This window comes from Chlamydotis macqueenii, chromosome 1 (genome assembly GCF_036417535.1).
Source record: "Chlamydotis macqueenii isolate bChlMac1 chromosome 1, bChlMac1.mat, whole genome shotgun sequence".
Classification (NCBI taxonomy): domain Eukaryota; kingdom Metazoa; phylum Chordata; class Aves; order Otidiformes; family Otididae; genus Chlamydotis; species Chlamydotis macqueenii.
Genome location: NC_141556.1, coordinates 115522759 through 115545671, shown reverse-complemented (window position 1 = coordinate 115545671; position 22913 = coordinate 115522759). Strand labels below are relative to the sequence as shown.

General features: G+C 46.8%; 1 protein-coding gene across 2 annotated transcripts in view; it reads right to left on the bottom strand.

The window, feature by feature from the left end:
* Window positions 1-22293, bottom strand: part of HUNK (hormonally up-regulated Neu-associated kinase) — a 59279-nt gene extending 36986 nt beyond the window's left edge. For both annotated transcript variants that reach the window (XM_086764554.1, XM_086764559.1), the window contains exons 1-2: window positions 22024-22293; window positions 2669-2961 (exon numbers count right to left, since the gene is read on the bottom strand). In XM_086764554.1, the coding sequence (XP_086620680.1) occupies window positions 2669-2961; window positions 22024-22293 (563 nt within the window). The remainder of the gene's footprint in view (window positions 1-2668; window positions 2962-22023) is intronic.
* Between the last annotated feature and the right edge of the window lie 620 nt (window positions 22294-22913).

The following is a 22913-nucleotide window of genomic DNA, read 5'->3' as shown; positions in this document are numbered from 1 at the left end:
CCTGCTTTAAAAATAACAACAATAACAACAACAGAACACTGCCATTTCATCCAGGGTGAGAATGAATCAGACTTCTGTGCTATTTTTTCCACCTTTTCGGTTGCCGATTGAGTCGTCTGTTTTTAGAGTCACCACGGTCAAAAGCCAAGACTCTGAAGGACAACTCCTGGGGTAACTACTATTCTTTTCCCCTCTCTTGCTCACAGAAAGCCAGAAGCCAGATCCAGTTTCACACTGTCAGGGTTTTTCCTTGCATCTCTATGCTGCTCTACGTACCTTGTTTGCAGAAAAAGGCGAGATGTTGAATGGTTAAGCTAGAGAAAATACTTGCAGATGTACTGCCTGTGATTCTGTCAAATTTTATCAGTTTAAGCAGAATTGAACCTGCTCATTATCCAGATGGAAGACTCCCAAGGACGAGCTCTGTGCCATGCCGCGATTTGAGAAATGGAGTGGATGGAGTACGCTGCCTTTGGGGTAAGGATTAATCCAACACCACGGGGCTGGACGGAGAGAGCTCAGCTGTCAGATGCAGCAGAGCATGTCAGCATTTCCAGGGCTGCTTCCTCCCTCCACGCACAAAGGGCCCTCAACACTTCAATCTCTGTGAGCTGTGCTTATGTTCACAGAGACAGAAGTCAGGAAAAAGACGTGAAGGCCAAAACTGCCACGAGTGTGCAGCATCCATACGGGAACACCAGCTCCGGTTCTCTCTGGACCCCAAAGCCTTGCCTTCCTCCCACCACAGCAGCCTGCCAATTCTAGCTTGTACCTAGTGAATGAGCTATTCTGGTACCACATGCGGGTTTGAATTCTCTCTGAAAATGAAAGGAATCAAAGCCAAACCTACCAGTGCTTCAGCCACTATGCAGAGGGTAAATTTTTCAGGGAGAGGAACTGCTGCTGAACCCAATACTGCTGTTAAAAGCTACATGTGCTCACCTTGCTCCTGACAGGTTTTCCTCTGCCCATCGCAGAAACTTTGACCTTTATTCCTTCCTCTCTATCTGTACATACCAGGTATCAATTGACTCTTTCAAGCAATAAGTAGACTTCTTCCTTTTCCATGCCCCAAACTGTGGGGTTAAAAATTTAAAGAGGTCAGCAGTTTAGCTGATGATAGAGAACCTGCAGAATAGACCTGGTGGCTCCTCAAATACTTATACTACAGTGGTACCAGAAATTTAGCTCGAGATAAGACCCCAGTATGTGCCCGAGGCTGTATGTGCACATAGCACCTATCCCTAATGGATCACAGGGAACACGCAGAGAGATTCAAGACAAGAAAAAGCAGTTTTCAAAGCATGTGGAGTTCCACCAAGCCAGATGCACTCAACAGCGTTGCATAGCGGTGGGCAGCTCAGCGCACAGCTGGGCACAGCTGGAGGAGCTGGCTGCAGGCTGCCTTCAGGCAGTTTGTCAGCTGCCTGCACAGCAGCCCTGTGGACAAGTGTGTACAAGAGCTCGCCATTTTCTACCGAATCAGCGCTGCCAAAGAAATTAAGACCCAGATCATCAAAAGTACGCAGGTGTCTAGCTCCTACTACATGCCTATGTAACCCAGGGGGATAGGGCCTGCACAACTTCCTCAGCATCATACGGGAAGTATGTGGGAGTCCAGACTTAACACAAGTCGGCCTATATTTAGAAAGAGGAGCTGCCTCCTTAGACAATACCCTATAAATACACCTAAGGAAAGAAAAAGAGACATACTGACTCAGACCAAAGGTCCACTCAGCCCACCATCCTCCTGTCTTCATAGCAGCCAAGAGTACATAAGCGGAGAAAGGTACAGGGACAGGCAAACATGGCTGACACCTCCACCTGCACTCTCCAAGCCTCCACCACTTGCCACTTAGGGAATTCAGGCAGAGGTAGTTACTCCTTATTCAGCAACCCTCTGCAGACTTGCTCTCTGATGAACTTGCCCCGTTTTCCCTGGAGACCAGGTAGACTTTTAACTCCATAGCATCCTCCTGAAAGGAGATCCCTGTCCTGCTTATACACCAGTTGAACAAAGGCCCTAAAGAAAGCAAGCAACATACTGCAACAGCTCTGGATCTCCCCTGAGAGGACACTGTGAGATGTACTGAATGGTGGCATGCTCTGCATTGTACTCCACGGTCTTCAAACTTGTGAGGTCCCGTTGAGGCAATATAACAAATGGGAAGAGCAGAGAAGCAGAAGAAAGTGACTTCCATGGTCCCATTCAGGCTTTGTCCCAGCTAGATGACTGTCAGGCTTTGGGCAAATCAGTTCATCTCCCTATACTGCTGCATTTCCACCAGTAAAACAACAGACACAACCACCTCCTCAAAGAAATAGTGAAATGATTCATTAGTTCATGTTGGTAGAGAGCTTTGAAGAGGCAAAATAGTGCTACTTGCAAGGAAAGAGCCCTAGTTTTGTGAAGTGTAGGCTTATCCTTAACGACACGGACTCAGCACGGCTCCTGTGTGCTCACCTGAAGCCACACACTTCAGTGCTTTCTGCAGCTACTTCCTAATGTCTAAAATATAAGCATCTCAACAGTATCATGAAGATTAGCAAAAAAAAGCTGTCAAGAGTATGTTTTTATACAGAAGTCTCCTTAGTATACAAATAAACGCCAAAATACCACTCAGAGGCTCTGAGATAAATTTTAACCAGCGCAGGTTTTTAAGATTACCTGTGAACTACTCCTGCCCGGTGAAGATGTTCAACTGCCAGGATAAGCTGCCGGATATATTTGCGCGCTTCATGCTCCTCAAGCCTTTTTTTCTCATAGATCTTATGCATCAAGTTGCCACCGGGGCACAGCTCCATGACAAGATAGTAGCTGTTTTCAGTTTCCAGTATGTCCAGCAGCTGAGCGATATTTGGGTGGCGGATCATTTGCTGGATCTGCCCTTCCCGTCGCAGATTCTTGGTGACATAGGTGTCTTTTTTGGCTCTTTTTTTGTCAATTACTTTCACTGCCACCTAATGAAAAAAATAGAGGAGAGGGGGTTGTTAGCAGTCACATCAATGACTTATTACTTCAGCCTTGTATAAACAACCTCAAAGAAAAAAAGTCAAAAGGATGTCAGTCTCAACTGATACACCATGGTTTCAGGCACAATTGCCCAGGTCAAAGAAAGAGCTTTTTTTTCCAACCCCATTGATCATTTCTTTCTTTATTCCCTTGTACGATGACAGACAAAAGTTATTGCAAGGAAGTAAGTAACAAAGGAGAGGAGACAATCTCATTAACCATACCCAAACACTTAGCACACTTAATGCTGGGCATTTATTTCATCTGTTTTCCCAGAAGGTCTCCAGGCTGGTGTTTACAAGTTTTAAATGTCATTTTTGGCTTTTCCTGGCTTTGGATATATGATTCGAGATGACATGCTTCCATTACAAGTTTCTTAAACTATAGCCAAGTGTTAGTTTTGCATGATAAAACAGAATAAAACCAGACTATGAAAACCAAAATAATTTTGGTACCACTCTCTTGGCACATTTCTTTTGCCTCTTCTAAAACGTACATGAAAAGATGATCCCCTTGTGACTTCTAGAACTGAGCAACTCTGCAAAATCCAAGGAGACAAAACTTTTTTTCCCTAATGCAAGTTCTCAGTGGCACATCTGCTCACAGTTGTCCATGTCAACTGAACCCCATCATGAAAGTACCTAATAAAACCAAGGAGACTCTGTACCATAACCTACGATGCAGCACGTGCTTGTGCCTATCCAAGTGTTTTTCTTCTTGTTGCTGGCGCAGAACGCCACACAAGAACAAAAGGATGGGACCAGCTAGGATATTGCTCTTTTCTATGCTTAAAGAATCTGCTTCCTTTTATTGTTTTAATGGGCTCACTAAATAGTGGCAATAAAAGTAGCTGCCTTTTTCTGCCTCCAATTTAGACACTTATTTATTTATTGAAGTCTATTATTTAGACTAGGTACTGCAGACTTCCAGGTCATCTGTGCCAGACAAAGGCTGAACAGCTTGTGCCAGCTGAGTGACAAAAGGAGCCACGAAATTTCTCCTCCTTTCCTCAGAGCTCTGCACAAAAGGCCGTCCTTCGCCGCACACACCCGGACCCCGCAGCTCGCCCATCGCTGCCCAAGTGACAGCTGCTTGTTTGTCAGGACAAGAAGGGGAAACATGGAGCTTGGTATTCCTGCCCGACACTGAATTTTACCTGATGTGAGAGTCTGGTCTGCATGGGTAAAGGTCCAACAGAACACACACAAAATGCCACGATTCCTCTGCCCCGGCAGACAGAGGCACAAAGACTCTGCACCCGCATCTTTGTTGTCTGCCTTGATTTGGCCATGGGAGATCTCCTGCATTACCCAACTCCTACAACGTGAAGGAATAACGAACGTGGGGAAAACCTCAGAGTTTTATTTACCGTGGCCTTAACACCCAGGCAACGACATGAGACCAAGAAGCTTCCCTCCATCTCCAGCTTGTACAACATCCCTCCTCGTGGCCGACGAACTAACTACTCACAGTAGACCTACTTTCAACTATGGCCAACTACACACAGGTTGTATCACAACCCACAGCGCTGCGGGCTGGTGGGCTTCGGCAACAGGGAGAAAAACCAATTCAAAACACACTTGGTCGGCTTCCTAGCTTGAGAAATGCCAAGCACACATTAAGCATGTGACAGCTCCCAGTCTGACTAGCCTTACCTTTATTTTTTTTTTCTGTGAGCAAAGGAAAGTTTAAATTAGCGAACATTTCTGTTTTCATTTAGAGAACAAAAGCCACAAAAAATACACTCTGGAAATATGACAACAAAAATAGATCTGGACCCTTGATGCGAATGCCTTGAATCAAAGTCAAGTTTTATCAGCAGAGGAATTGAAGAATGAAACTACAGGAGTTGAGGCTTCATGGTCTATTCTAAGAGCCAGAAGTCAGGATTGCTGACCACGTTATTAGCTGGATACATTTCTGTTGCTACAAGATGATTCTGCTGAAATACCCTTGATAAAGAGATAAGGCTGAACACCACACACGAGACAGCTGCTTGGGTAAAGCCCAGAGCAGCACCAGGACCACCAATGCCTGGAAGCTACGTTCCTGACTAGTCACATTAAAGAAAGATCATTTAGTTGTAAGAAAAACAACAACAGCCAAATCAGAGCTTAACTTCACCAGTTCTGAAAGCCTCAGGTGATTCACCAAGGAAACAGTCTTAAATTAGTACGTTCTTTCATCTAATGAGATAGGACCAAGAATGGAGGGGCTTGCATGGATTATTTAGACAGCAAACCACAGAAGTTATTCTGGTGAGGACAAACAAATTCAGTGGTTACAGAAACACAAGATGCCAGTTTGTTTGCTGGCAGCACAACACAATCTCCACAAAAGTTAGTTTAAACAAAATGCTGATATTTTCCACAGCTGCAGGACACAAGACATGGATTATTAACAGTATGGAACAGTAATCTATTATCCATATCAATAAGCCAACCTAAATTTATTGACACAAAAAAAAAAAAAAAAAAAAAAGCACATTACTACACATGTGCACACCTACTGCCCAGGCTGGGCAAGGCTGCAGAGACAGGGGCAACCGCCTGAACCCAGGAGACAGAGCCAACTGTGTGACCACTTGAAGACTTTTTCACTATCACAAAGAATTTGCTTTCTGTGCCTTAAGGACAAATTTTCTCCTTGATTTTGACAGATACTTTGTCAGGCGCCCTACCTATCCCAGCAGACAAACAATGCTGCTTTCAGACCCACCCTGAGCTACCTGTCCCCCTTGAAGGTTCCTTGCACCAACTCCAGGAGACCCACCAGCACAGCTGACAGAAGGAAACAACAGTTTTGTTTCAACAACAGCTTTGCATGGGTGAAAGAAAAAAAGTAAAACATCAGGTAAGACTCTAGGAGACTTTAATCTCCCACACCAGACAGGAAACTAGCTTTGGTGTGCTACTGGTTGCTCCTGGGACGGAATGCACGTGGGACCTTGTGTCCTCTCCTGGGTCCATACTGCAGCACCAGGCACCCTGGAAACATCACAGGCCAATGCTCCTCCGTTCTGTCTCAGTGACTATCCATAAGATACGGTCTTTAAAGAAACTTCTATATATCTAAAGAAAAAAAAAAAAAACATAGTCTACCCAAAAACACAGGCAGCCTATCGACTTTCATACGGATGTTCTCCATAACAGCGTCAAGCTTTTGTTCCTTTCTGTTCCTCTTGGGTCTCCTTCCTTACTACTCCTTTCACTTATTCTCCTCTCCTCCTAGTCAATGCCCTTTCCCTTGCACTGCTCTTTTTGCTTTTGCTTTCTTGTAGGATCACTTTGCTTTCCTAAATGAAATGCATCCCATGGTACGAGGGTTCTGCCAAGGGGTCAGCACTCTCAGGCAGAGCTCCCGTGGGCTTTTTCTGCTTCTTTGGCTTTCCTGGAATTTCCTCTGGTTTACAATTTATTCTGAAGCATATAGAGGAAATCTATGGATCAAACTCTGCACCCAGTTACTCCAGGGTTGACTTAGCTAAATATCCCCAAGTTCATCCAGAGTTAGAGCAAGGTAAGTAAAGACCGAATGTGCCTCGAGGCATTTAATATACACAGCCTCCTGTACGGCGTATATGTGTGTGCATACACCTGAAAATGTCATTTACGCAGAAAGAAAAGGCCTTCAGTAGAGAAAATACTGTAGATGTTAGGTAACCATAAAATAAACACATTCAAGCTTTCATAACCTACTCAAGACATGTCAATTATTCAGAGTGGCTGTCCCAGGTTTCAAGTAGGGGCTCTTTGCCTCTGCATCGTGCCTATCTCCTGACTTGAACTCTTGGTCAATATTGGCACAGAAATAAAAATAAATGAGAAAGCAAGTAATTACTCTGAATATGTAGCAACAGTGGCTCTCAACATTCAACACTTTGCTTTTGGCTAAACCTTCACTGTGTAAATAAATAAATGGTTTAGGTTATTCTGCGTTATAAGATACAAAGATGAGTAATAGGCCATATTTTTGGTTCCCGAGTCCTCGAATTACACTACTGGAATGAATTACTTCGCTGAAGTTTATGGTGTGACACATCATATGAGCAATTGCTGCTTCTCTCGATCGTCGCACTAAAATAGTTCAGGTTGGGCTAAAGCATGCTGGAGCGGAGGTGAGGGGGAAGCGCAAGCACTGCTCTTCTCCACAGATCACTGGAGGAGATGGTGACACTGCTTACAGAACCAAGCCGCTAAAACGCCATCAGCAAATACAGGCACGTGTCATCACCCAAACAGAAGCACACGTTTGACACGCAGGGGCGGAGGATTTTTGCCAGCTAGTGTTTTAGGAGGGTTTGTGAATCTGCAAGAGAGAGGCGGGGAGGGTGGAGCTGACTGGCACCAAACTGCACCAAAGCAGTCACAGCAAGGCCCTGAGAAAAAGCAAGAAGAGACAGTTTATAAGGACCAAACGTCACCTGGAGCCAGGGCTTCAGTTGCTAGATCACTGCTGCATCCAGAGAAAACATATTTTGCATCCTCTTTGTAAAAACAGTCATGTCCCAACATATGAAATTGCAACAAAGCATGGAAGGTGGCTCACACACATCCTAAGCATGTCCCAGCACAGCATCCCTCTGTCCGTGCAAGAGGCACATTTTGCATCGGGCAGCTCCCCAGACCTGCACCCTGCCAACACGCTGAGCCCAAAGAGCCGGTGACAGCTCTGCCGTGGCAGGCAGGAGGCATCTCCAGGTGCTCAGTGGCCAGAAGTCAAAGTCATCTTCTCCCCCTCCCCTTCTTCTGGCTATTTATAACCCCATCAGTGACACTTGGAAAAATCATGGGTCAAGACGTAGTGCTTTTAGTCAGCGAGGGAAAGATATTTGCTTACCCAGCGGACATGTAAAGGTCTATTCAGATCATTGCCTGACTGCTCTACAGCAGTGTCGTTTTGTCAGACTGCGGCTCAGTCTTACTGACAGATTTTTTTTTTTATGGGGGATGTATCCAAAGAAAATACTCCTCAGTGCTGGAAATGTGCTTTGAAAACTCATATTTTTCAACTTCTGTTGTGCTTCAATAAGAAATTCAAGGTATGGTACGCCTGCAGTGTACTGCTGATGGGAAACCAAATGTTGGATACCAGGATGAACACAAAACTATAATAATAATGGGGGAGAAGGGGGACCCAAGCTTGCTGTAGAACCTATTTTCAACTACGTACAAAACTGATGGAAGGCAATCGGGTTTACGTTTTTTGGTTGGTTGTCTTCCCCACGCCCCAAGCTGCAAAGAGCTTTATTCAAGTAATGATTTTACAGCAAAACATCTATCCCGCTACCTGGCTTTCCCTGGTGATTCTCAAGCTTTGACCACTTAAGACACATCATGATTGAATACAGACCAAGTAACAACCGGGTGACCAGCAGTGATTTCAATCACATGGTACGTTAGCACTCGGCCCGAGTTCAGCCTCGGGTTTCTTGCTTGCTGGATCGGATGTCTTTGCACCGGCTGTCTCTTGGCAGAAGGATGCACCTCAACGGCAGGAAGCCTGCCTGTTTGCCAGAAAATGGGTTTTCTCAATGGCCTGTTTGCCAAGCCAAAGTCAAGAGGTCTTGAAAAAAAGCTCACGTCAGATGCTTGCAATAACAACTAGAAAAACAGTTAAATAGTAATGACCCCAGCTCGGCAAATAATGTTATAACATGTTTAACTTTACAGAGAACAAAAGATGCCACTTGCAAAATCCGAGTATGACATTTTGAGGACTTTTAAAGAGTTTTCCCCACTTACCCAACCACTTGAATTGTTTCTTTCCGCAAGCTTTCCTAACTTTAAATAAGAGGAAGGCAGTCCCTGCAGATCTCTGCCAAAAGGAGCTCTAGTTGAATTGAGAGGAAACTGGTTTGAATAAGAATCCTGCAAGCACCGTGGGATTTGGCCAGGAGACCAACATAGCACAAGAGAAGCAACTTCAACTATCAGAGGGACTATTCAACCATTGGAGGGACAGCCACCCTGTTTTCTTTATTTTTTTCCCTTTTTTTTTTTTTTCTTCTTTTCCCTCCTCTTCTTTTGATGGGGTTTACTTCTGGCAGACCTGTGGAGACGACACCAAGCCAGGCAGCACTGCCGGCTCTGAGCACCATCCTGGGCCATGGGAGGCCTGGTGCACCCTGACCATTCAGATGCAGTTCAGAGCCGTACGTTACAGGGTGCGGCTAGGGAGACAGTCAATGGGAAGGCCCAAGACTTGGACTTCTGCACCTAAACCCACATACCTTTACTGTCTAGTTTAAACTTAGCCAGGAGAACGAGATGAAGAGCCAGACCATGTAGACATTTTACAGCCATCGTAAGTGCAAGCCCATCTCCAGCTTTTTTTTTTCTGAAGTGCCCAAGCAGTCTCATGCAATTAATTCATTTTCTTTTCTTCCTTCCTTTCACTGACAGCTGTCTGGCATCACTTGTGGCTTGTTTTGTATTTACCGCTGTTACACCACAAAAATCTGAGCTTAGTTTTCAAAACCGGCTGGTGATTTTGGGTGGCCAATTCAAATCATATTAAACAGACCTAACTTTGAAGCCTGCACAATTGTCAGCACAGTCTTGAAAGTAATCCCTTCAAGGGTATCTCAGTTTGGGCAACCAACCAGCCAGGCCTATAAGAAGTTGCTTTTCACAACTGAATCCAAGGATTAGAAAATGTTCCACTCAGGACAGAGAGAAATCACAACTCTTCTGTTATGACTGTCAAGACACCATCACAGAAACACAAACTTCACTTTCACCACGAGACTGAACACAACAAAACTTTAAGAAAGGCAATATGCTCGATGTTAGGCATTTGCCAAATTACCTTGTGGCCCATGCCACCCAATTCAGAGAACCTGTCTGAAGAGGCTCCTTTGGTGGCATTTTTGGCGCGACTCCCTTTGGGTCTCCCACTGGGCTTCCCAGTTCCCTAACAAATGTTAGCATCCAATTCACCTTTCAAGAAGTGCTTTCAAAGAAAACCACAGAGCATTTCTGAAAGCATTACAAGAAAGTAACCACTTGCTAACCCTTCTGCTTACAGCTCAGCCATTCATTCCAAGGAAGCCAGCAACTGTCCAAACCCACAGCAATGTGTGACAGCAGACACCTCCCCAAGAGTAAGGCCCATCCTGTTTACGAAGGACAGAAAAGGACAACCATTCAGTGATGGTCATCTGATACCTTTTATATTTGCCTTGTATGCTTGCTACGAATGGAATAGGGGAGACAGAGTTTGAGTTAACCATGTGCATGCATGTGCACATACGTGTACTGTGAAAAGGCTGCTCTGCAGCTGTACAACTAGAGATGCACTGAGGTTTTACGCTGAACAAGCAGTATCCTCTCTCTGCCTCACACTCGAGTGACGACGTTTGGTCTTTGACAGTTTTTGTAACTGCTCTTTGTAGGACAGCTGAATGTACAGTTTTTCTTTTGCATTTGCTCTGACACTGGTAAAATCGGCAATCAAAAAAAGTAGAAGAGAACTCACTTCTGTCAAAGTATTCTCTTTTCTCCCAAGTCTCTAACCGTGTAAGCCAAGAGTTTTGAGCTTAGCAACACATAAAACCAGCTGCTGTAGAGACGAGTACAGGATAAATATCTCAGCAGGCAGAAGGCCACTCTCTCTGTTGGCAGACTAGACACACTCAGGAAAGCTTGAAATCAGCCCCCGAGGAAACAGAAACTCTTCCAAATAAGAAAGGAGTTAGTTCCGAGTACACTCACTCATACACTTCAGATTCAAGGTAGCTCGAATGGAAAGAATCAAATTGCCAGGGGATAAAAAGAACATCTTACCCTTACCTACAACCCAAAGACGACAGTATCCAGCAATGCAGAAAAGGATTCGGGAGTACTTTAGATAAGCAAATGAACATAAGCCCTCTTGATGCCACAGCCAACTTAAACATAATCCCTAAATGCATAAGCAGGATGTATTTCTTAAAGTAAGAAAAGGTATTAATTACACCTGTCCAAGGCACTGGGGACTATCATTAGATTACTGTATCCTGTTCTGGTGCCAGTAATTAAAAAATGATGTAAAAAATTTGGAAAGGGTTCTGAAAAGAGCTTCAGGAACAGTCTGAGGTCCAAGAACTGTTTATCGTAGTAACTGATTGAAGCTCAACATATTTAATTAGGAGAATATTAAGCACTGACTTGATGATTTTCCGCAAGCACCTACATGAGGAAAAGATGCCTGATAACAGAAAGCTCTTTAATCTAACTTTCCAAAAGGTAAATTGGGAAAACTCAGGCTATAAACACGATCCATGTTTTTTTAGGTGCAGTGAAGTAATGACAGAAACATCTTATCTTACAGAGATGAATGTACATCTTGAATTTTTCCCCTCCCTCTTTGAAAGTATGCAATAGCTCAACAACAGATACAGATACTCCTGATGAGAGTACTGGGGCTCGTCTCCTATAGGAAGTTAGGCTGGATGATGGCTGTGATCCTTTTGGGCTTCAGTGCCTGTACATATGCAAAGAGTCTCTAGTCCTCGCAGAGAGCAGTGGGGGACAAGGCATGATACAGGAGGATGGCGGTTGACCTAGGCAAGACGCCCTGCGAGCCGTCAGCAGTCACATCAATGGATGGAAATTTCGCAAGCTCTCTCCGATGTCCTTGCTGGAGCTCTCCAGCGCAGAAGACGTGAAGTGTCATGAAGAGTCATGCAAACATCGATGCTGCTGCAGACAGCCCAACTCACCCACGGCTCTGCTGCTGACTGTATCAGCACAGTCACATCAGCGTTTCCACAGGGAGACAGCGTTTTCATGTGTTGAGGCACTGCTGTTCCCGCTATGCTAAGAGTGAGGGCACACCAGATGAAGGTTTTAAGATTGTCGGTATTGCAAAGCTGCGTGCATGGACTCCTCAGGACTTCCTCATACTCCACCTTCGTGCCCTTCCACACAGTACAGCATTCCCCGTATTTCTACAGCTCTCCATCCCCTTTCCTCTTACTTCAGTCAGGAAGGAAGGAAACAGAGCAGAAGTAACTGCTGATTTAACATCCAACCCATGCCTTTTCTGATATGGTCCATTTCCATAGAGCAGCACAGCTCCACTGGAGGAGAGCCGTTCTTGGCTATATTTCAATTCGACATGCTTTTTACTTCACAGCATATTTATGGGTAACTTCATCCCATACTTCACGGGCAACTATTGTTATCCTTTCCTGGACATACTTCTGCTCTGCGGTTTCCATAAGGCCAGTTGCCCCCTCCCCTCTCATCTTCTGCTTCGCTCCATTTTCAAACAGCTGAAAGACAGACATCTTCTCATCTGCCAGCATCTCTGCCACCTGAAATGGCCAGGCCAGAGGCACGGGGGTTGCCATAATTCTGCCCTATCTAGCAGCTCTGAACAGAAACCCCCACAAATTACATTCTTCCTCGGTGCTGTATGTCCAAAGCAGCAGGATCTGTACAATGTGCGGGTGCCATGGGGTCAGAGAACAGCTCAGAAACCTGGGAAGGAGGAGGAACCTGTGTGGCTACAACACAGCCCCATCCACAGGAAGGAATGCATGGCTTGTCTGGAGTGGGTCACAGAGGGGATCTGTCTTGCCTTTGGCAGAAAGAAATCCATTCCAGAAATCTTTCAGTGCTCTCCTGCTCATCTAATTAATGGGGTAGCCATAACTCCATCCCCTGAGGGAGAGGAGCACATTTTTACCTCCCTGGCCTCTAAAGATATCCACACAAGTCAAGAGAGATTACGCAGAGACTGATGGAAGTAGTGGTGGCAGAAAGCCAGACACAGAGGTGCATGAGGATGCAACAAGGAGGTTCCAAAATAAATCCTTATGAGCTTGTCAAAATCAGGCTCCAGGCCGGAGACATCCCCTGCAAGGAGAAAGGGTGTCTCTGAATGCCTGGGACAGCTGGATTTGCCTTGCCATTGACATCTAAAACACTCATCAAGTATCACTTTCCAGATATTAGCTGTTTTTCAGAAAAGAGCTTTTTGACCACCGTTTATCAGGTAAGGCTGACATGCGGAAACCCTGCCCATCACTCAACGTGAAAACTCTTTTGAGCCCAAGGTATGATCAACTAATGGGACAGACATTTTTCAGGGCCTGCCAAATGAGCGCACGGGAAGCCTGATGGGCAGATGGAAAACCCATTCAGAGCAGCAAGGTCCTTACTTCGCATTGATGGAAGCTGATGCCTACTCATAACCCCTCGTGGAGATGGCTAGCATGACAACAGCTGGAAAACAGAGGTCCTCTCCACCCAGATGTGGCCCTAAGAAGCTGTCAGGACAAGAAGCAGCTACCAGAGCTGAGGCACGGTTGATGCAAGTGAACCATATCACATCCAGCTGTTTCTGATAAACCATGACTTGCCTTCCTAATGCTGAAAACTTCTTCTGTCACAGAGAGATGGATGAAGATCTCAGGTTACGCGTGGGGAAACGAATGCAGAGGAGTGATACCACATGACATTCCTCCAACACCCATCCCTATGGGAGAAACCTGGCTGTTCACGCCGCTTCCCATTTCCCTGATCACAGACTCGTAGTGTGTTTCACATTAAATAATCCCCGTTTCATATTTTAGTGATCAAATGCATAAATGGACTTAGGGAAGACTAAGTGTCCCTGATTTAAAGCACTTTAATACCAATATGGCTTCATGGCTTTAAGGAAGAAAAATAAAACCCAAACAACAACCCAAGAGCTGCTGCTTTTGAAGCCCAGGTAATACCCTCCTTTGTAGTGATTTAAAACACAGCAGATGATAAAATATTTACAACAGCTGGGAGCCAAGAAAAAGGTGTCTCCAATAAAGTTTTTATATATGAATAATATGTTCTCTCCCTTAGATCTGCGGACATTATTCACAGAAAAATAAATTTATTCTCTGAAAAAATGTTTCCATGACAATCTTCCACAACAGGCAGAGAGCAAAGGAACTTTATTATATATAACTTATGTTTTTTTAGTTCTCTTTGTTGCAGTGTTTATTCTCGTAGTGCCAGCAGGACTGATCTTGCACTGCAAATGAGAAGAGCCCCGTCGGGCCTAGCGTTAAAGGTGCTGGGCCTGGAGCGCAGCAGTGCAGTAGCGGAGCAAAACACCGACAGAAAAGGAGACTTTGGTCAGGGCAGCACCAGCTTCCTGTTAGTTTTTTGCAGGTGGTCTGAGGGACCACCAGAACTCCTCCTCCCAGACTCCTTCCATGATGACAAGGTTTGATCCCGCTTCCTTGCTAGCATGGACACTAAATGCAGATCGACACATAGGTTTTGCAGTGATTCACCACATTATCTTTAGAAAGGATTAATGCTCCATTCCAGCATGGGCCCCTGAGTCGTGCTTGCGACAGTGGCTTCTCTCTTACTCCAGTAAAGCTTACCAGAAAAATCTACCTGATTTTCTTCATCGGCATGACCTCCATTAACCCACTAAAAACACTGGCACCATGAAGTTCATACCCTCAAGGAGACTGGCCACCAGACAACCCATCATGGAAGCATAGCAGAAGAAGTTTTACAGAGCCACAGAACTGAGAAGTTTGGGGTTTTTGCTCTTCAATTTATCTGAAAATAATAGCTAAGCAAATCTGGAGCTGAAATAAGGCAAAGTGCAGAAGAGTACTCAGGATGGTTTGAATCTAGGCAGTTTGCTTTGGTTCAGTTGCATCCCATGCTGTTAGGAGCGCACCAACACTGCAATCCACCTAATTCTTCTTCTGGCTAGTATCCACTCAGTCATTAGCTTCGTACAGTTTTAGATGCTTCTCTGTAACCTTGAAGAGTAGCATAGTCAGCACGTAAACTCTCTGCTCATTTTTATACTGTTGTTCATACAACACAACAGCTTGGGTTTTAGGCAGACTATTCAATTCAGTCGCCAGAAGGTTTGTCGCGCCATCTCACGATTGCTTTCCTTCTGGGGTTATATCCTTGTGAAGAGTTAAACGTTGCTCATTAATAAACTCCATTTTCCCAAATGCAGGCAAACAAATAACTCATGAGGGCAGAGGGGCAAAGATGCTGAACAGGTTACATCCACTGAAATGCATGAAGCTACGTGTAAAAGGAGATACGGCAAGCTGCAAGATGTACAAAACAAGATGTGTTTTAATTACCAAGACACTTACAGGCAACAGATGCCGACAAAAACAGGCATATAGCTTCACATATCATGAAACATGTTAAAAATACAAAACTTGCAAGAACAAATACAAGGATCCAGATGTAAGTGTTGCATAAGAACTACACCTGGTGTCAATTCAACCTAAAAGCTCCGCTTCCCCCAATCCTGCATATGCCACTAAAATTACAACAGTCTATAGGAAAAGCAGCACATTGCTGACATGCACTGTTAGTGACATCCTTAAAACTGCTGAATGCAAACTTGAAAGGAGATTATCTCAAGAGGATAAGCAACTGCCACATGTGCATCCATTCAGCTCATTGCAGAACAAGTTGCAAGCTACAGCTGAAAAATATTAAAGCAATCTTCCTGGAAGACAGACTGCACTGATGAACAGGCTCTCTTGCCTATTAAAGCCTATTCCCACTTACGCTGAGTGCACAACATAGAAAAAGGCTAGAGGGAAGAGCATGGCTTTATAACCAGTGCCGGATCCAACTGATCATTCTCCAGATGAACAGACTATCGGCAGGTGAAACAAACTGAGCAGGCAGGTGCACTTCAGGAGTTTGGCTTTATTCCACCTGATGCTCAAATTCTTGCACACTCCACAAAATGTATTGGGCAATGCTATGCTGACACAGCAACCTATCGTCCTGCTTCCAGCCAAGTCCTGGATGATGCCATTGCAACCATGACACTGTCCTTCAAACCATTTCCTGAAGTGTCACTTATTAACAAAAGCATATGTTTAGTAGCTTCAATGCAAACTGCATCTGCACACACACATCTCTCTGTGAGAAGAATAGTGTCAAAGCTGTGAAAGCAAACACTTAGAAGCAAGGAAATGTCAAAATTCAGGCTGCAGAAACACCCTTATTTTATTCCCTCGGTGCCTATAATTAAGAGCGGCATATCATCCAGGTGCAACAGTTGGCAGGTGGCGCAGCAGTCATAAAAGTGAACGGCATCCTGGGAGAAAGCCACCACACAGATTTGCAGCAAGTGCTTTTCAAAACAAGCTTTTTTTTTTTTTTGATACAGATAAAATTTTAAAATATGTAGAGAAACAGGTAAGAAGAGAACTACTAATTAAATACTTAGAGTGAGAGAACAGATGCATCTAGGAAACTGATATACAAGTATCACTGGAGGAAGAACATAAAATAACAGCTCAAATTTCAAATTAAAATCCTGTGGCTTTACCCTCTGAACGACTGAAAGCAATGAAGGCGTCCCAAGTTTCACAGTTTTGCCTGCAAACTCACAACATTTGGGGGAGAAAAAAAGACTTGAACTGAAAGACCAGTGACCACCTTAGAAACTCAACTTCTGCTTGCAATGAAGCAACTTCCCAGCCCATTTGGTGGTTGAGGTGGTTTGAAAATGACAGCAACCCACACACACACACACAGAGCCCCCAAAACTCCAAAACTGGGCAAAGGTAAAGATTCTAGAACTATATATGAGCATCTGGCAAATTTCCCAGGTTTTAAACCAGTACTACTACTTGTGCAACCCTGGATGTTGAGATACGGACAAGGTTGACAGTGCCAAGGCCTGGCACAGGCACCCTCAACAGAAAGCCCCCACCAGTGTTGGTTTCCCAGATGAAGGGCAGCGATGTCGCTGGCAGAGGCACGGTTACCAAGATCTCACTTGCCAACACACCCAAAGGTCTTTGGCCACAAAGTCTCCATTCCCTGAAGTCTATGGTGGAAGACACAGGAAAATGTGAGTTTACTCAAGGCAAAATTAACACCGCGACATGTGAAAGTGTATATGGCATCATAATATCTGCTGTTGTGCGCATTTCTGTCTGTCCACTTGCCTGTATTTCTGAAATGGTTGCTAGAAGACAGAAATTGTGCAAAACCTGTTGCTCCATCCAGCCTTTGCTTCGGGTAACAGGTCCTGATGGGCTGAGAGGACAGCTGCCTCCTCCATCCCACCCAAGAAGGCGCTGGAGGGGCCTGCAGTGGGAGAGGGCTTGCCATGGGAAAGGTGGGGTGCAGGGACAGGGACCAATACCACCTCATATGGACTTCTCCATACTCTCATTTACGTAAACACTGCTTAAACTGACAGCCTGTGCCTAGTCACGGCAAGCATTTTAGGAGATGGCTGCCTCTGCTGATGTAGAGCAGTGGCGTAACCTGCAGAACCTGCATCTCACGTGAACCCCCGGCAGCCAGCCCCAGCCCCAAGCCACTCCACACCTACCAAAAAGGCTGGGAGCTGCACCACTGCCCCCATCCTCATCAAAAGGTGCTTCAGAAGGTGAAGGCAGGGCACGAAGTTCGCACAGAAACGCGCCTGCTACACTGGCGTATGATTTTGCATAGCGCACGCAGCGCAACGTGCAGCTAGCAGGAGACAGCCGCGCAGGAGCCCTTTGGAAACACCTCTCTCCATCAAGCAGGGCCCGCCGAGGTGAAAAAGGCATCGCCAGCTCTCTGCAGGGAGGCTGCTCTGCCCACCTACCCACCCCAGCACCTCCAGGGTGCCCAAATACACCTCTTTAATACAGAAATGCATTCTGAACATGAACTTTTCTGTGAAAAGGCCATTTTTAATATTAATTGCTTTGCCTTCATAGAAGAAACTGGTAAATTGTGTTTTTAGCTGCTGCTTCCCACTGTTGCAGCAAGCCACTTGAACAACCATAACTAAAAACGTACCTTTTTTGAGCTTAACAATAGCGCTAAAGAAAACGATAAACAATTTTTTTTTTTTGTGGATGAGAAATCAAATGACTCAGTTTGCCTCAATAACTTTTTTTTTTGTAGTGCTAAAGACGACAGCTAGTTCAATGTAACCTCAGTTCAAGTCTGTTTATAAGAACTTTGGTTCAATATATCATCAATACATTGTCACTCTGCCACGCTAGATGGAGTTATTTGGACGTTTCCTTGGGGTCCACAGCAGATAACACAATCTATTTGGTCTACTAACAGAGCCTCATACCACCCCCATCGCAGTGACGGCAATGTAATCTCAGCTGTCTAAAAAAGTTTTAAAAAAAAAAAAAAAAAAATCATTATCTTGTGATATCTGCCTTTGCCCGATTGCCGTCACCCAGCGACTAACCCTTCGGAGCAGGCGGCTTGAAACAATCCGCGAGTATTTTGTGCACAGGCTCCCAAAGTTAGCTGAATACAGCTAACTCAGCAGGGTTTCAGAGCCACAATTTAAAGCTAAATTGGCTTGCCTTTCACAGAGGAACTATGTTTCCTTAAGATTAGCCATAAAGGCTGCCTGAGCTGATCTGACAAATCAGCCTTTTACTCCAAAAATGTCAGATTATAGGCTGCGATATTTTTATTCAAAAGCAATGGAAAGAATAATCTGTTCAACATTCTCCTGCACTCAGCTAAAATACACTTAATTGCATCAGGCACTACCAAGCATTTTTCAAGCCCAGAAAATAATAACATGCCTGACATCGTGGCGACACAAACCGCAAGAGTACTGTACAAGATCTGATTTGAAGTCCAATGCTAAAGGCCTTCACAGGGAAGGTTTCAAAACCTGACCTTAGTTCACCCTCTCCTGCTTAGGGGCTCGCAGGAGCTGCCAGTTTCCGTCCCACACCGGTCACCCGAAATGCACCGTCCGTTAAACCGCCCCCGAAGCGGCTGGTAAAGTAACTAGCGTTTGGCCCAACGCGTACTACATCTCATGCTCTCTTGAAGACCTCTTTAGTTTCCAGCAATTTCAGGGTGAGGTAATGGCAGATTTTTGGCACCCGCTCCACATTGCCTTGATTCTGTACAATGCATTGTGTCAGTGCGATGGATCCGAGCCTAGCTGGGGACTCATTAATCCGCAGATTTCATTTCTAAACACACAATTTTCTGAAACAATAACGCGCATTAACTCCTCCAGAGTTGCTAAAGTCTGCAGCAAATCAAAACCTGCTTGGACCCCCCTTACTGAAGTTAGATAGTTCAGTGACCGTAAGGGCCCAGGCTCCGCCAAAACAGCTACCAGGCGTTCGTAGTAAGACCTCTACTTTACACTATTACGGCAATTTTATTGAGATCTGGGCAGTGCCCTTGCTGAACAACGGCTTTACAAAACAAAAATCAGATGTCAATTTTTTTTTTTTTTTTGCTTTCAACATACATGCAGGCACTAATCCTGGAATAATAGGCTCATAAAACATCAGCCTAGAAAAATGCAGCAATTACACTGAACCAGCGAGCTGGCCACGGGAGACGGCTTTGTTTCCACATTTTGCTTCGCTGAACTCTGCTTGCGAGCGTATTAAGCATACGCTCCTGCTGATGAACTTCTCCTCTGCAAGTGAGTGGACTGGAAGACTGTACACGGCCAATTTCTGGCTCACCCCACAGAGGGAGGGACAGCATCAGGCCCTTACGGAGCAATCTTTCAGCCTTTGGAGGAGCACAGTGTCACTCCTGGGGGATTTTCCCCCCGAAGACAAGACAAGTTTTGGGATGGATGTGGGTAGGGAGAGATGACAGAAGGTAACTGTCACAAGCAGCTACTGATGCCATGTCTCAGACAGCTCCATTAACCCCAGCTTGACTTTGGCCACCTGATGCCTGGAGGAGGAGGTCTGTGCTGAACATCAGTGTCACCTGTGCTCAGGTGCTGGCACTGTCCCACCCAACCCTCCAGCACCTGACCTGCTGTTCACTGAGATTTCTCAGAAGGCACAAATACAGCTTAAGCAACAGATCTGGTCCTTCATGTATTATGATGCTCTTGTGGAAGGATTTTGTCATGGAGTCAAACAATTTCTACAAAACACCCTCTTCCCACAGAAACTCCTCCCATGACCTGCTGCCACCGGTCCCCACTCTCATGCCACCTTGCGCTCTTGCTCCCGATTCCATTCCCACCCTTGCCAGCCTCAGCCTCCTCTCCGACACAGCCTTGCGCTCCAAAAAAAAATAAAAAAGGAGCCTGAGTAAGCAGATGTTTTTCTTCTTTCTTCCTCGTATCACAGGCAGAGCTCAGTTGCCCGTGGTGGGCTCCGTGTAGGCAGAGCTGCCAGCAGCTGTGAGGCAGAGCCAGTTTGGGCACGTTTCAGCTGCCTTTGGCTGGAGGCCATGCAAAAGCTCGGCAGAGGAACATGCCCAGAAGAGCTGAGCGTCCATCAGCTCTCTACTCAGGGTGAAACTCTCATGTGGGGTCACGCGTGGGATGGAAAGCATTCACCCCCTTGGTTAGAGGGAGGAAAGTTGCTGAGATAGGACCTCACCTGAAGCAAATCATTAATTTATCTTATCTCCAATCCATTAACTCAAATTGCTTATCCATAAATACCTAAAATTAAGTAGGTGGATTTTCAGGGAAGATGGACCTTTGCTTAGCCAATCTGAAACTATGCAACTGATCTTTCACCCACTCAAGTCGACAGCAGGAGTTTCCTTTGATCCCGCGGTACAAGATCAGGTCAGACAGAACTCAGGGATCCCTGTGCCTGTCCGCAAAGATGGATGCGATGGCTCAGCAGGAAGGAAGTGTGATTCTCCCAGAGTTTCTGCTTGTCACTTTGTCACTGTATGTGTTATTCAAGACATTAAGGGGAAGGGAAAAAAAAAAACAAACAACACAGCAAGCCTGGGAGCTGAGACAGAGGGGCGTGTGGTGGGTTTTGTTTTTTTTTTTCCCCTCTTAACAGACTGAGATAAATGTAGCAATTGAAAAATGAGGAGGTGGGAAGAAACGTGTGTGTGCATGTGCCTTTTATCAACTGGAGGATCATTGGATGTATCTGTTACCAAGGAGAAGCACACGCTTGGTAACAGAAGAGAGAGAAAAATTTTTTTTTTGCATTCCTATATGATAATAATCACTAACCTTATCATTTTCTCATGATGAAATTCAGAGCCCTATATTAAATTCCACTCCATGACAAATTTACCAGAATGAAAAAAAAAAAGAAAAGCAAAACATCCAAGAGCGCAGGAACGCAAGCCACCAAGATGCCATCGTAACAGCAGCCCGTTTCCAGCGCTGGCTGGAGCCGGAGGAAATCACTCAGCCCCACCGCTCCAAGGAGCTTTGGGCAACCACAAGGTGCTTTGGGTTGCCCTCTGTTAGGTGCCTGATAAAACAGAGGCTGAAGTCAGACAGCTCAGAGATGAGGAACAACAACTCTTGATCGTGGGGGCCAGAGCTGGCTTCTCCTTCCTCTGTTTCCCGCCCAGCCAAAGCCCCTACGACTCTTTACAACGTTGTGACCTATCCCGATTGATGGGTAAAAAGCCTCCACCGAAGGGGTTGTGGACAATAACCCAACAACCAAAAAGCAGAGACCCTCCGCGGACTTTTCTTACCAGCACTCTGGGGAGAAAAGAAAAAAAAAAAAGAAAGAAAGAAAAAAGAAAAAAAAGCCCAAACAAACAAAAACCACAACAAACCCCACGCAGGGTGGATCTCGCATCTTTTGCCGCGCAGTGACACCAACAACTTCTAACGACCGAGCTGTGCCCCTCTCCCGCAGGCACACGCAGCATCTCCCACCGCTTGGACGGGCGAGAAGTAGCCGGGTGGGTGTCCCCCACTCGCGAAATGTGGCCACCAGACCGCACGCAGCGACCGGTCCTCGGCAGGACGAGTCTGGCCATTAAAAACACATTTATGACCAAAATAAAATAAACAAATAGAGGGGGCAAAAAGGCAGGTCGAGGCAACTGGAGTGCTTCAACAGGAAAGCAGAATCACAGCCAGGCAAACCTCACCACACGCCGGGGGGAAGCGCCGTCTCCGCGCCCGCAGCGTGGGGCAGCGCGGCGGGGAAGTTGGGCGGCGGGCAGGGAGGGGAGCCCCAGGGTTTGGGAGGGGAGAGAACTCATCCTCCCGGCCGCCAAACACCCCCTTCCCCTAAGTCTCCCCGGCAGCCACCCGCGGGGCGCGGGGCGCGGTACCTTCTCTCCGGTGAGGACGTGCAGCCCTTCCCGGACCTTGGCGAAGGAGCCCTCTCCCAGCTTCCTGCCGATCAGGTAGTTGCCGACCCGCTTCGTGTGCTGGAAGTCGCGGAGCCGCTCCCGCGGTACCGCCGCCGCCGCGCTCAGCCAGGCGGCCAGGAAACCGCTGCCCTCCGCGCCCGCTGCCGCCTTCCGCGCCTCCCCGCCGCCGTTGCCCGCCGCCACCGCCGGCGGCTCGCTCAGGAGCCCGTCGCCCGCCGCCGCCGGCATCCCCGGCTCTGCCGCTGCCCCGGCCCCCAGCCCGCGGGGCGGTCACCGGGCGGGCAGGAAAGTTGCTGTGGGGGGTGGAGGGGATGGGGGGAGGCGCCGCCGGAGGGGCCGGGGGGCGGAGCGGGGCTGGCGGGGGGCCGGGGCTGGGGCGAGCCGGCGGCGGCGCGGTGCCCCCGGCTGCCGCCCCTCATTGGATCCGGTCCCTCCCCTCGCCCCGCCCGCCGCCGCCGCTCTGCCCCGCGCCGGCCACCGCTGCGGGCGGGAGGGTTGCGGCGGCGAGCGGGGAGGGAGGGGACCGGGGGAGGGACCGGCGGAGGGAGGTTGGGGGTGGGGGGGAGGAAAGGGCTCATTCAGTTTGAATTTGCGGTAATTTAATCCCCTCGCACGCGGCGGGAGCAGATGCGAGCCAAACCCGGTACCCCGCGTGTTCGCAAATCCAGCTGCCCCTCCCCGCCCCCCCCCCCCCATCGCTCGGTCTCCATCCCCCAAATGCTTTTCGGGGCTTGGTGGACCCGGAGAGACGAGGCGACCTGGGCACCCATCCGCCGACAGCCGGTTTCCCTGCCCATCTCCCCCACCTCGTGGAGAGGGAGAGGAAACGGGAATCTTGCCGCTTTCAC